At 39.3% G+C, this 13,014-nt stretch overlaps 1 protein-coding gene across 1 annotated transcript in view; it reads right to left on the bottom strand.

Annotated features, from left to right (window-relative positions):
• LOC139733016 (gamma-aminobutyric acid receptor subunit alpha-2-like) overlaps window positions 1-13,014 on the bottom strand; it is a 109,799-nt gene that overhangs the window by 14,380 nt on the left and 82,405 nt on the right. Inside the window, exon 3 of the mRNA XM_071643860.1 lies at window positions 2,499-2,566. Coding sequence (XP_071499961.1) covers window positions 2,499-2,566 — 68 coding nt within the window. The remainder of the gene's footprint in view (window positions 1-2,498; window positions 2,567-13,014) is intronic.

Raw genomic sequence — 13,014 nt, 5'->3', positions numbered from 1 at the left:
TCTCTCATACTTGTAGCAGGTTCCATGACATTTGCTCCTAAATTGCTCCCATGAAATATCTGCACGCTACGCCAAGCGAAATTTCTACCCAGGAAACATAATTCTAACCCTAATCCTAATCCTCACATCAAACTTAACCTAAAACCCTATCAGAACCTTAACCTTATGTCCTTGGAGAAAATAAGACTGGAGCAATATATGGCAGGAGAAAATGTCATGTCACCCTTATCATCACCATTTCACATTACATCATGCTTTAATTGTATCTTATAAAATCATCTTACAGCATGTTATACCAAATTTCATATTTCTGATTGAATTGCACTAACGTGTTGGAATATATCTTTCTCATGCTTGTGACCACATCATCACAATGACGAAGAAGCAAACAACATGCAGTTTTAATTAATATAAAGTTTAGGCTTTTTAAAAGAAAGTATTCTTGACATGCCGAACAGCAAAGTTTTACCCATCAACCAGCAAAAACGAGGGTAATCGCGTATGAAGGATAAACGAGTGAAAATTTCATTTTCTGCCAGTAATATAATATGTCGGTCAAGATCGGCTTGTTCCTATTTTGCTCATAGAGAGATCTCTCGCTTCAAGACATTCATCAATGAGATTGATGAGGGTTCTTATGGTCTGAAATCAGAGCGAGGCAAACAGATCACATGATACCCCAGAATTCAGATCTGTCACGTGGCCTTGCCAAATGGTACATCGGCACAGACCAATAGAGATGTTTGACATGAGATGGTATTACGTAGTCAAACTGCCTTTCTGACTAGGTCGAGTGCGGACTCTTAATAGATACATTAACATCTCTTTTATGAGCACAAATAGAACGCAGATTAATTCAAGGAGAAGACATCATCATCATCATCATCATCATCATCATCATCATCATCATCAACGACAACAAAACGATAATATCCGTAATTGCGCCTTTGGCAGTGTGTTACATTACGACCTTCTAAATACTGAATATATCGGCATCTAGTCATTTTGTTAGGGAAATTAGCTGCCTATTTACCTATTTCTGCTTCTTGAATCAGAAAACCCAAACAAACACTAAAGTTACTTTTAGCATAAAACATCAAAGAAAGCACAAATATCGGAGCAAACCAACCATCAACGATTGAAATAGTAATGAATTAGAAGCCACTTTAAATCCGTATTAGTAGTCAGGTGATTTGCAATAGTCGTTGCTAGACATTTCTGTACAATTCTCTCTACTCTTTGTAAATGCAAAGTCTGGTAGGTTGTAGAAAGATTCTGTCCAGAATTTATTCTATCAAAGCAACCTACTTTCTCCACAAATTTTAACCCCACTCATTGCTAATGGACAATTATGGAATTGAAAACAAAAATCCCCAGAAAGGCAAAAAATTGTAATGAAAAAACGCCTTTACAGAAAAGAAAAAATACACTGACATTATTTTCGTCAACTCTAGAAAGTCTTGCCTGGCGGACAACTGTAAATGGGTACACAAAACATGTGGATCTTGGAGAATTAATTACTTACGTGGTAATCTCCTTTCTAGCAAACAAGTAACATAAATACACAATTTGAAGGTTGCTGTTTTATTGGCAAAGCTTGCTTGCACAACACTCCGAGAGGACAGTGAGATTCAACGATGCTACAATACTGGTGCAAAGTCAACAGGGTCGGATAACCATGGATACTGGATCTAACACATTGGGAAAAAGTATTTCGGTAATATTTGACCAAACTTACATGACGTATAATTATTTTCCCCCTCCCCCGTCCTTCTGCCTCCCATTCTCCCCCCCCCCCTCTCTCTCTCTCTCTCTTTACCTCAGGTGACTAATCTTTTGGTTAAAAAAAATAGTGATGTTCACAAAGGCCGTGAAACAGATGGACCATGCTATAATTTTTGGAATAACACTCCTGTGGAATTAGGGATGGCCATGTGTGGCTTATTTGGGATTGCACGCACTTTGCTCAAAGTATGACTTCAAATGCAATAACACGCGTCAACTGTCAATGCCGATTCTCTTTACAGACTTTGGTAGCATCTTGTCAAGCATGAAAACTTCCAGTCGTTAGAAAGGAAAAGAAAGAACGATAACATCGTGTCTGCTTTCACCCTCTAAGTCCGGTAGACCACGAAAAGCGAAGACATTTTGTTTAAGAGAGATGTTTCAAAGAGACGCGTTGATATTACCCCCTAGCCCCTACGGCACCATAACGAAACATTTAGGTTTTGAATAGCACGGCAATATAACACGTTTCGACATGACATGTCAAACATCATGCCATCTAACCTAAAACCTTAAAATGAGGTTTTACGGAAGGGCATTACTTTTTCCTCTCTTGTCTATTCATAGATATCTTATTTTTGCTGGTAGCGTTTGCGAAAAAAATGGGGGAGGAGGGGGCGGTTGACAAAATATTGTTTTCCCTCTTTTTACCCCTTTCTTTGACGATGAGGAGACGTGAGGGTCGACGATCTCCTAAGTGTTCCATAACTCACCATGTCAATCTCGATAACGGGCCCGATACTGAGGACGAATATGTCGGCCTTCACGAGAACCGGGTCTCCTGGATCAAGAAGAAAGGCGAAAGTATGAATCAAATTGGATAAATGCAAGTCTTTATCGTATTTGAAAGCAAAGGAAATAAGACAGTAGATCACTTATGCGGGACAGGCAACCTCTCTGTATACGGTGCCACTAAAGACATCATGATACACATACGGACGTTTGTTCGTGTTACATTGAAGAGTGGTTGTATGCTTTAGGCGGCAAAGTGAAGTTGTCTGTCCAGAGCAAAAGATTTCAGCGTCTGTGTTTGTAAAGTCTTACTTTGAATTGCGCACTGACTTTAAACATGGACGTGTTTTATCGAATGTAAGCACGCATACGTTCTTTCTCAACATTCATGTCTCCATGTTTAGGCAAAATGGGAGTAAAAAGTTAGACATGTGAGCGTTTAGGAGTATCTACAGTCTTGGACAATTCATTACAATGTTCACATTCTGCATTGTCGGTTGAGTTGGTTATGTTATCAAGAGACGGAGGCGTATTTATGCGGATTCAGCAGCTTGTTTCCCCGAATCAATTTGTTTCACTTGCGCAACGTAGTCACGTGAGCGTGCGTTACGAAATCTCTATGGTGACCTTTGAAGTCCTCATGCCTTCAGTATGATGGCAACTCATTATGTCAAACAATCATGACGTTTCATAAAAACAGAGATGCGACGTGTGACTAAGGACTTTTGATCGGCAGAATATATACACTATACCCTGTACGTATAACATACTTTCACTGTAAAGCATGTGGTTCATTTCCTCGTAATACGCAACTAGTGCTTTTTTCTCTCTTTTTTTAAAGGAACATTTGCGGAATAGTCATTGCTTTGCACTATTGAAATAGTACTTTTGTATTTAAAAAAATGCTCCTCGAAGCAAAAAGGGCAATGAACCAAGGAACTTTTTTTTCGCAATATATTGCTGTTTTTTTTTTTCAGCATCAAGCGTGTACGCTGGTTACCTTAAAAAAAAGGCAATGACATTGCATCAACTTATGACGCAAGTGAAAGTACATCTAGGAACAGTTAAAAGCGATTGATTCAAAAGTCCAGAAACTACTCAAGGTTAGATTATGGGAACGCAGTGAACTGTGAACACATCAAAGCATGCTTTCTCTTCTTGTGTTTTTCGCCCATGTACCGATCATAGTTCTGACTGTATCCTAGGATACGCAATTGTATGCAACTCTTGCAGACATCTGTCGTAAATTGAAACCTTAAAATAAATTTCCTGTACCTTTTCTTACTGCAGTGTTTGTTCAAAAAGAGCAGTTGATTGATACGTATTGATATTGCGGGGGGGGGGGGGGGCGATGTTGTTACATGTATGTTGGAATGCTTAGACGGGTGTAAAGGACTGCAAAGACACATCTTGTTATTAAACCTTCTGAATTTTTTAGAACAAAGGGTAGACCTGTATATTGGCGTCAGTTGTAGCCCTCAAAATAAAATTCTGGGTACCACTTAATGTTAGAAGGATAAAACGTGAATATGTGCAATTAATCCTGTTTTCGAAGAGTGGAGAGAGTGATTTCTTCGCCTGAAGACAGAGTATATAGTTACAAACTTGAAAGGAATCTGGGCACTGGTGGTTTAAATGAAATATAGTAAACAATACCAATGGACTTAAGTTACATTTTATCACTAATGTTTGCAGATTGTGTGTACCACAAGGTGTCTCTCTGAACTATCATGAAACGATGTTGTAAACAACGTATGATTGCATTACCTCAGAACACCATGCCTTACCCAAGTAATCCCTTCTCAGCTCGGATACGGGGAGAGAAAATTGAGCCGTTTAAATCTTCGTTTCTTTATCCATTCATTACCTTAATTTTTAACTAAAGCAAGAACTAAATAAGAAAACTAGGATACATCCTCTTCGAAGTACTTGGGACAATAAACTTTCTTTTGAAAAGGTTAGAGAATGGCGGTCATGGCAAAGAAGGACACGGAGTAAACTGGGGAGTAAAATCAGGTTGATGGGTATACTACTTTTATATGTCACGCCTTCTATTCTACTTCGACAAAGAGAACGCCGGGCCCCGGAGCAAACATCAGAGGGAGTAGGGAAGCGTGAGAGAGTGGGAGGGGGATAAAACCACATTCCATAAAAAGAATACATGAATTTGGGAAGGCGTTAATATGTTATTCGCTTAATGATCTCTAATCTACCGCGGCAACACGGGGGAAAAGTCGAAGATACCTCCGGTCGAGTACCTCGCTTAATCATGGCTGGAAGATAACATACCGCAGACGATATTGTTAGCGACAGGCGCGAAAGTGAATTATTGAATTTTGCGCTCACCGCGGGCATCAGGCAGCTAGAGCGATTCTTTCTGACAACAGAAGGGAAAAGGCGTGATATTTCAATCACAGTCCTGTCTATCCGAAGAAACTTTGCATGCGATCAGATGGAGAAAAAATAGGATCAAAACAAGCAAACATAAGAAACAAACAAAAAATAAACAAAGAAAAGCAGACTTCCCTCCAAAATTTGGTAGTCAATAGATTTTGTCGCTTCTAAGGTTGAGAATCTCTTACAAGCACTTAAACAAAAAAAAAACACTTTTTTTTTGTTCTCGTGTGAGGGTGAACGACATTGGAGAACATAACCATTAATCGTAGGCTGCTAACAGTGCAAAGTACCATAAGGCAGGCACTGATACAAGATTAACTTGTCACGTCTCGTTGGTTGAAGAAAACCACATTCTCTCCTTATGTTTCGTCCAACTAATTCTACTCTTACTTCGATATCAGCGGCAGAGATTAAGCACAGAGATTTTGCACGGTGTTAAGGCACTGATGGGCTCAAAAGGTTGAACAGGGAGCAAATATTAGGTATAGGTGTGCTTTGTGTGGGGGTGGGTGGGTGTTTGATGACTCATGTGTGTAGGAAAGAAAGAAACAGACAGATAGAGCGTACACATAGCAACAAATTGAAAAGGAAAATAAATGCATAAGAGACACAGTAATACGACGATAAACATCAGTGTTTTTAGTGACCTAAAAGAGAGATAAAAAAATATATACAGTATGTCCAAAAGAAATTACAATCAGATTTTCGCACTGATAACACCCAATATGATTAAACTGTTTAAATGTTACTTCAAGGTCTTAAAAAATATAACATCTTAGCTCTATTTTGCAGAAAACCCCATTCAATTTGGTTAAGCGGTCACAGAGAAATGTGGATTGTTGTAAAGCATGTCATGAGTCTGATTCTTCCAAGTTTAGCACTTCGATGCTCTTGTGTGTGAATACAATAGACAAAACTTAGAGGGAAGAGATTCCTGACATCCTCTCCAAAATTCCTCATTTCTCTTTGACCACAGAAGCAAATCGAATGGGGTTTTCTGTAAGATGTGGGCAATGAGTTATAGTTTCATACCCTGAATTTGTATTTAGATTGATTTGCTATTTCTAAAGATATCATTGTGGAGCTCCCGTTGTAATTCTATTTGGACATACGGTATAATGGCAGACTCGGACGTTGGTCCACAAGTGGACTCAGCAAGCTTCAGGTTACCGCCTATTGGGAGCAGGTTGGTTCTGTGCCCACTCTTTATTTCAGATTCTTGTAGCGAACGGCTAAAGCCCTTCGTGATGACGAACTTAGTTTTACGCTCTAGCTCTGGGGATCTCTCCTTGACTACTTGTTGTGCTGGTCAATGACCTTCTTTACATTTGACCTCATTGACGTCAAGAACCACCCTCGGAAGTAAAATTCGCTCCAGGAATTTCACATTTGGAAACAATCGTTGTATTCGAGTTCGCCATTATGCAAACAAAACAAAGCAAAACAAAAATAATTAAAATCATGTTTACTCATATGCAGTTCCACATGATTATCAAGTTATTGAAAAACCATTTCCAAAGTTCGTTAGTTCCTTTTTTTGCCAACTATCTGCTATTTGTGACTAAAAGGTAATAATGTGAAAGAAGACGTGTTTTTTTTTGTTTTTTTGTTTTTTTTGTTTTGTTTTGTTTTTTTTTTTACCATGAAGAAAGGCAAAGTACCGAGAAATCTCCCAGGTAACTAAATTTTGGGTAGAAAGCCGAACGGGTTCGAAATCGAACCGAAAGGAGAGAAAGGGATTTGATCTAGCCGCTGGAAGAGATTACCAGCGTGATCAGTTTCCAATTAGGAATTCGAGTAGTGTACTCGTCGAGGATTCGCTCCAGCATCGTTGGATGTGCGTGACTGATGATAACTTGTATTGCAGGATTAGGGTACGGAGAAAAAGGACCAAATAAAAACAGATCTGGAAAACAGACAGAAAGACAGACAGACAGACAGACAGACAAACAAACAAACAAGGACAGCTTTTCACAACTCATATCTTGAATTTATATATTTCATTTTGCCATGCACTCTAAAATCGGTAATTCATTCGGCTGTAAGCGGATCTTCTACGCTAAGCTTGGTATGTATATAAGTATGATAAGTGAACATCGTGAAAATTTTTTCTTCTACGTTCACAAACAAAATTGTTATCTGAAACTTAAATGAAATAAAAGACAAACATGCAATGAACCTTTTGTATTTGTATTTGATTTTGTATTTGTATTTGTATTTGTATTTATCCGTTTATGCAAGGAAATATAAAAAATGCTTTCAGATAAAAAGCTGTTTTTTCTTAATACTCTGAGATTTATTTTTGTTTCATTTCGAGAGAGCCGAAAGAATTATACTAATGGTGTCATTAAATCTATCAATGATAATCTAACACTGCGACTACAATCTTTCCTTACAAATGAGCCAATACTCTAATATTAAAAATGTATTAATCTAATTGCCTCTTTGACCATAGATAGTGGTACATTGCTGATAACAGACAATGCTGATAACAGACGGTGTAATTAAATTCATTACATGAATTTCATTCTTGTATGTTCTTTATCAGGTAGGATAAATCTGATAATCTAATAGCTGATAGAAATCAAGACTGTCGATGAGTAATATGACCACCTATACTCAACGTACATTTGGTATTACCTTTGTGACATTGTATAAGTAAAATGTGTCATTTACAAGAATGAATATAAATCTAGTGTTCAAAGCTGTATGTCACAATGTACTTTCAAGCCATGGGGCCTGGTACTTGACATCATGCATGTATAAAATATACATGCCACAGATAAAGCACTGTTGGTAGGAATGTCAGAATTTCATGCCATTGTATACATCTAACAAAGTAACTTTATTTTCAGACTAGTTGTCAAACACTTATTAGCTGTTAAGCTATTCATGTAAGAAATAGACCATACCTACAAAGTGTCTGTACTTTATTCTGGGGACAATTAATGGCTCAAACTCAACATCCTGCTAGCAGTAACGCACGGTACCGGTAACTAGCAGTAGATGCAGTATGTGGGACTACATGAGAGTCGCGTAATTTCTCCAGTTTTTCCTTTGCTCTTGTCGACTGCTTTTAATTCACGATCCTTCTCCTGGGATGGTTTGTTTTGTCAATAAGTTCTCCTTCATTTTCCTACATTGCTTGATAAAAATGTAATGAGTTTTCAAGATATTGGTCACGTTTTCGTGGTGATTTTAACAGAAAGCCAAAAAGCCAAAAGCCAACCTCTGTTGTTTACGGATTAAGTCAGTGGACAATGGTAGAGGGTCAAGCCATTGCTGCACTCTGATTGGTCAATTCCCGATGATGTCATTGGAGTGGATGTAGTACCTTTTGCAACCGAACTAAAATGGATGTAGTACCTTTTGCAACCGAACTGATTTTTTAATGAAATTTTTTAACACTTTCTGGTGGGAAATTCAGCTTTTCGTTAGTATAGGTGTAAAGAGGTCCTAAAAATGAGTACATCAAGACCAAAAAGTGGATTTTGATGGAAAATGGATGTAGTACCTTTTGCAACTGAGCTCTTCAAATATATATATATATATATATATATATATATATATATATATGTGTGTGTGTGTGTGTGTGTGTGTGTGTGTGTGTGTAGATGTACATAAAGTTGGTGAACGAGGAACTAAAGACGACAGGTTAAAAAGGGTGTTACATTATTATCGTGATTTCATAAATTTGTTTACAAAAAAAGGAAACACCTGTTTCAAAAGCTTCATAGCTATACATCTTATATATCAACCCTTATCATCAACCACCCCTTATCGTCTCTGTCTCGCCATATATCAAATACTATATTATGTATTTACAATACAAAATGTCTGATATAATTTATGTAACATACATATGCGTGTGAGTGTTATACTTAACGAGGGAGTGAAGAGCATAGGAAGAGGAGAACAGAAATTAGAGGAAGCAGTGAGTGTGAGAGAAAGAGAGGGGGAGGGAGATTTTGAGAACATAACGATCCTGTTTACGCTCGATCTTCTCTTCCCTTCTTCTCAAGTGATCGCGAGGCGAGAAATTGAGATATACTGTGACCAGACGCCTTCAAGGCAGTACCGATATGGGCTGCATAAAACACACTTGAGGAGGTCAAGCATTTATCCGAGTCGTCGAGTGGTTACAAGGTTTGTCTTCATTCGCGCCACCATTTTTCGAATAATTACGTAGATTGGAGGCTCAAAATTGACAGCAGCGGCAGAGTGGACGGCATTACACGCGAGGGAAGAAAAAAAAAAAGAAAAACCGCAAACACAATATGGAGGCGGAATACAACTTAGGGAAAAGTAGCTTGCGGTGTACACGAAGCTTTATTAAGCGGAAATCAGTCAAACTCCAACGAAACCATCAGTCTTTCGATGATATTAATACCGATCCCATCACGCCTAATTTCCCACGAGGTTGTCGTGATTTCTGGATATGCTTTCTTCCTTATTTCACGGCAAGGCCAAGTGGAGATACTGTGTCCTCAAGGTGCCCCCAGTTCATGGGGATTTTTCATCAGTGTAATCTGAAAGAATATAAGTAAGACAGATTGATGCTGGGCACAGGGCTGACTTTATGTGATCATCGGATTTATTAATATTTTCAATAACACGCTGGAGAGGATATCTCATCTAGAATAAGTTTGCTTTTTTTTCCCCCAGCGGACAAACTAACGTAGCATTTTCCGATGTATACGTGAGCATAAAAATCAACACCCTACCCCCTCCCCTTTGAAAAAGTTTTACAAATCCCAGAAAATATCAATGTAATGCCCACTATACACGTATGGATCCTATTGTTGTGGATGTGCGTGCTCTGCAGCAAGTTTCCTCTATTTGCTTCCTAATTTCCTCTGTCCTCAGCACCCAATCAGCTTGCTCACGTCTTAGTCAAGGCTTCATTCACAACATGGTTTGACTGCCTCTGTCAGCATATTGCCAGCAATTGAAAACTAGAATTGCTTAACTCGCTTGAGATGTCCGGTGTTACACCCTAACACGACCAGCCAACACAGTGAATGAACTGCAGCCACAATCTGACAAGATACCAACCTCCAGCTACTCTAGTTCAAGTGGCTTTAATCTAACTGATGTCGGTAAATATAGAAAGCTAGTTTGCCTTTTCAGAAACATCAAGCCTCTTGCGAAACTGACGGCCATTAGAGCTAGTCCCGTCTCAACGCAATGCTGGAGAACCGGTCGGCGGGGCAAAGCCAAATGCGGCCGGACATCAATGCAATATTTAGCTATTGACTGTGCCAGTGGTAATAAGGAAGTCACATGAAATACATGAAATAGATTACTGAGTTGAAAGATTTAAACCTTGCTACAGACATTGATCGGCTAAAGGCGGAATTTACCCTTTTGATTTACTCCCTGAAAGGTTAACGTCTCTGATATTATTTGAGTATACGTACAGTTTGTGTTGCATTCAATTTACCCTTGAGTGAATAAATGTCACTGTCTGCAAAGCGTGATGTATGAGGAGTTTAAATGCTGGATTTTCCATTTTGTTGTGATGAAACATCATCTTACGGATTTAAATTTCATAAATATTTGGTTTCAGGGGATCACATGATCTTTCTATTTTGTTCAGGCCCAGAAAACATGATTTATTCAGAAATTTTGACATGGGGAATTGAATGAAATCTAATTCATTAGATTATTTATAATGCGTCTTGTTCTTAACATACAGATGTCTTTACCAGTGTCTCCGTACTGTGTGTGTTCAATTGGTGTTCTCTATGATGATAAGAAACAAAGCTTAATGTAACAGAATTCAACTGTTATTCTAAGTTGAAGGGGCAGGCTTCCATGCTTTGTAACAAGATAAAATGTTGAAGATTTAGGGTTTAGTTGGGAAGTCCATATCAAGTAAGTTTTGTGTAAAAACATCTGAATGTAATCAAATATTTTATATACAAACCTCTATCCGCTGTTCAGCTTAAAATCTTTTGCTTTCTTCTCTTTATTTTTTTTTAGGAGGAGGGTATATAATAAGAACAGAAAAAAATGCACTGCTATTACTACGCTAGCAGAGTACAATGTGCATTGGTTAATTGTTTTGTTTTGTTTAGTTTTTGTTTTTGTTGTTGGTGGGGTTTTTTTAAGCACGGCTTTCCACCTGCTGTGTGAGACAAGTCCGATTGGTGGCGGATGGTGGGTGCTAGCTGGCAGCTGATGCTTTAGAATGGACCAAATCACGAGCCATTTTACTGGACAGCCGTACGCTAATGACTCCTGCACGTCTACCAACCTATACCACTGCATCTCATGCGTCTCCTGCCTTGCACTGAGTGACCTGTATTGTATACTACTGGAGTCAAAGGGGAGATGGGGGGGGGGGGGGGGGGGGGGAGGGGGAAGGGAGGGGGCGGTCATTAACTTACTAGGAATGGCCCTTTTATATCTGTTGGGAGCCACATGCGCTCTTTGTATGTTGGTGGAATATTATGACGCATAAAAATGCATACTTTATGAAAGAATAGAAATCAATACAAGGCTTTTTATTCTATGGTCAATTCTATTCAATTCGATTCCATTCAGAAACATTATGTGTGTATGTTAAAACATTAATAATTAATAACATTCGACGATACTTCAAAGAAACCGTACCTACTTAACATCGACATACAAGTTGGTTCCATGAATTTTATGAATTTGCCGCGTAGGGTATCTACTTCTATTCTATAACATTCATTAGGCAACCGTGACACCATCTCACAATCTCAGGGGGCGGAATGAAATAATTCTAACTATAAGTAATTTGATTAATTCATAATTGATGATTACCTAAAATCTACAAACGACTTAATCTTACACAGTTGTTATCATTCAACTCATCACTGCAAAAAGGAGAAATGATAACATACACATACGCGCGCGCGTGCTCGCGCACGCTCACGACGCGCATGCTTCCATGTCGAAGAGTCGCCGTCTTTGCCTTCGTGATTGTTCGTCGTCGATGACTCTGTCGGCAGAGGGTGGGATGCGAACGGTGACGGGCGGCGATTCCAATCTAATGAATACGACTGCGAAACGATACGCGGGGACAGGTGCCTGTCTGAAATCAACCCATCTTTGACTCAAACTATTCCTAATGTCCTCTCGACGCCCTTTACTGCTGCCATAAAAAAGGAGAAGAAATAGAAGCGGGCCTTCGCACTTTACAGCGCGGATATCACCCACAATGGAGAAAATGTATGATAGGGCAAGGGGGTGTACGAGAGTGAGAGTCAGTTTGTCGGAAAGGGAAACGGGATGACCTCATACTTACTCTCACTCCCTTTCTGACTCTTTCCTCCCTCTCTCCCTCTTTGTTGTCATCTCCCCCTCCCCTTTCCTTGCTCCATGAGGCACGGCTGGGATTGGGCGATCGGAGCTGCTCTCAAATTCCCATTCCGACATACTTCGGAAACTAGGTGTCAGGTCCAATTTTCCCGATCTGTCAGAGACGGAATAGGTCTGTTACCAAAGCCTCGCCTCTCTTCACGTTGTCGTATCGGGTAACTGTGATAGGCCCATCATTGCAGAACATCGCTGGTGGCAGATAAAAATGCATCCCACGATGATCCGACGTATTCGGGCGATTCCCCGGCAAATTGCTAACAAATAGCTCCCACCGGACCTCCTCTAAAACACCCTCGGAAAGCCGCGGGGGGAAACGAATGTATCATGTTGAGCAGAGCTGCATGCCAACTGCCGCCGAGGTCGCGTCGCAGCGAGGTGGCAAAGAACTTGGCAAGTCTTTGCATGCAACCCACAGACTTTTCTTTCTCGTTGCAGTCTTTTTTTGTTATCAAGGACGAAAGTGACAATGCTATCCACCTAATACTTATAAAAAGTGTAAGTTGCAAGAGTGCAAGTTAGCGAGATGCATCAATATCAGAATGAGAATCTGTGAAGAAAGATAGATAGATAAAATGAGAGAGAGAGAGAGAGAGAGAGAGCGAGAGAGAGAGAGAGAATCAGGACGAATGATCTCAACACTGTGACCTTCGACAGAAAAAAATGCAAAATCAGATATCACTAAAAAAACAGATACAGGAAAATATGATACAAATGTATATATATAAATATATATATATATATATATAT

Source organism: Diadema antillarum, unplaced genomic scaffold (assembly GCF_040938485.1).
Source record: "Diadema antillarum isolate AM-2024a unplaced genomic scaffold, OU_Dant_1.0 seq00000460_RagTag, whole genome shotgun sequence".
Taxonomy (NCBI): domain Eukaryota; kingdom Metazoa; phylum Echinodermata; class Echinoidea; order Diadematoida; family Diadematidae; genus Diadema; species Diadema antillarum.
The sequence above is the reverse complement of the archived record's forward strand: the minus strand, read 5'-3'. Positions and strand labels throughout refer to the sequence as shown.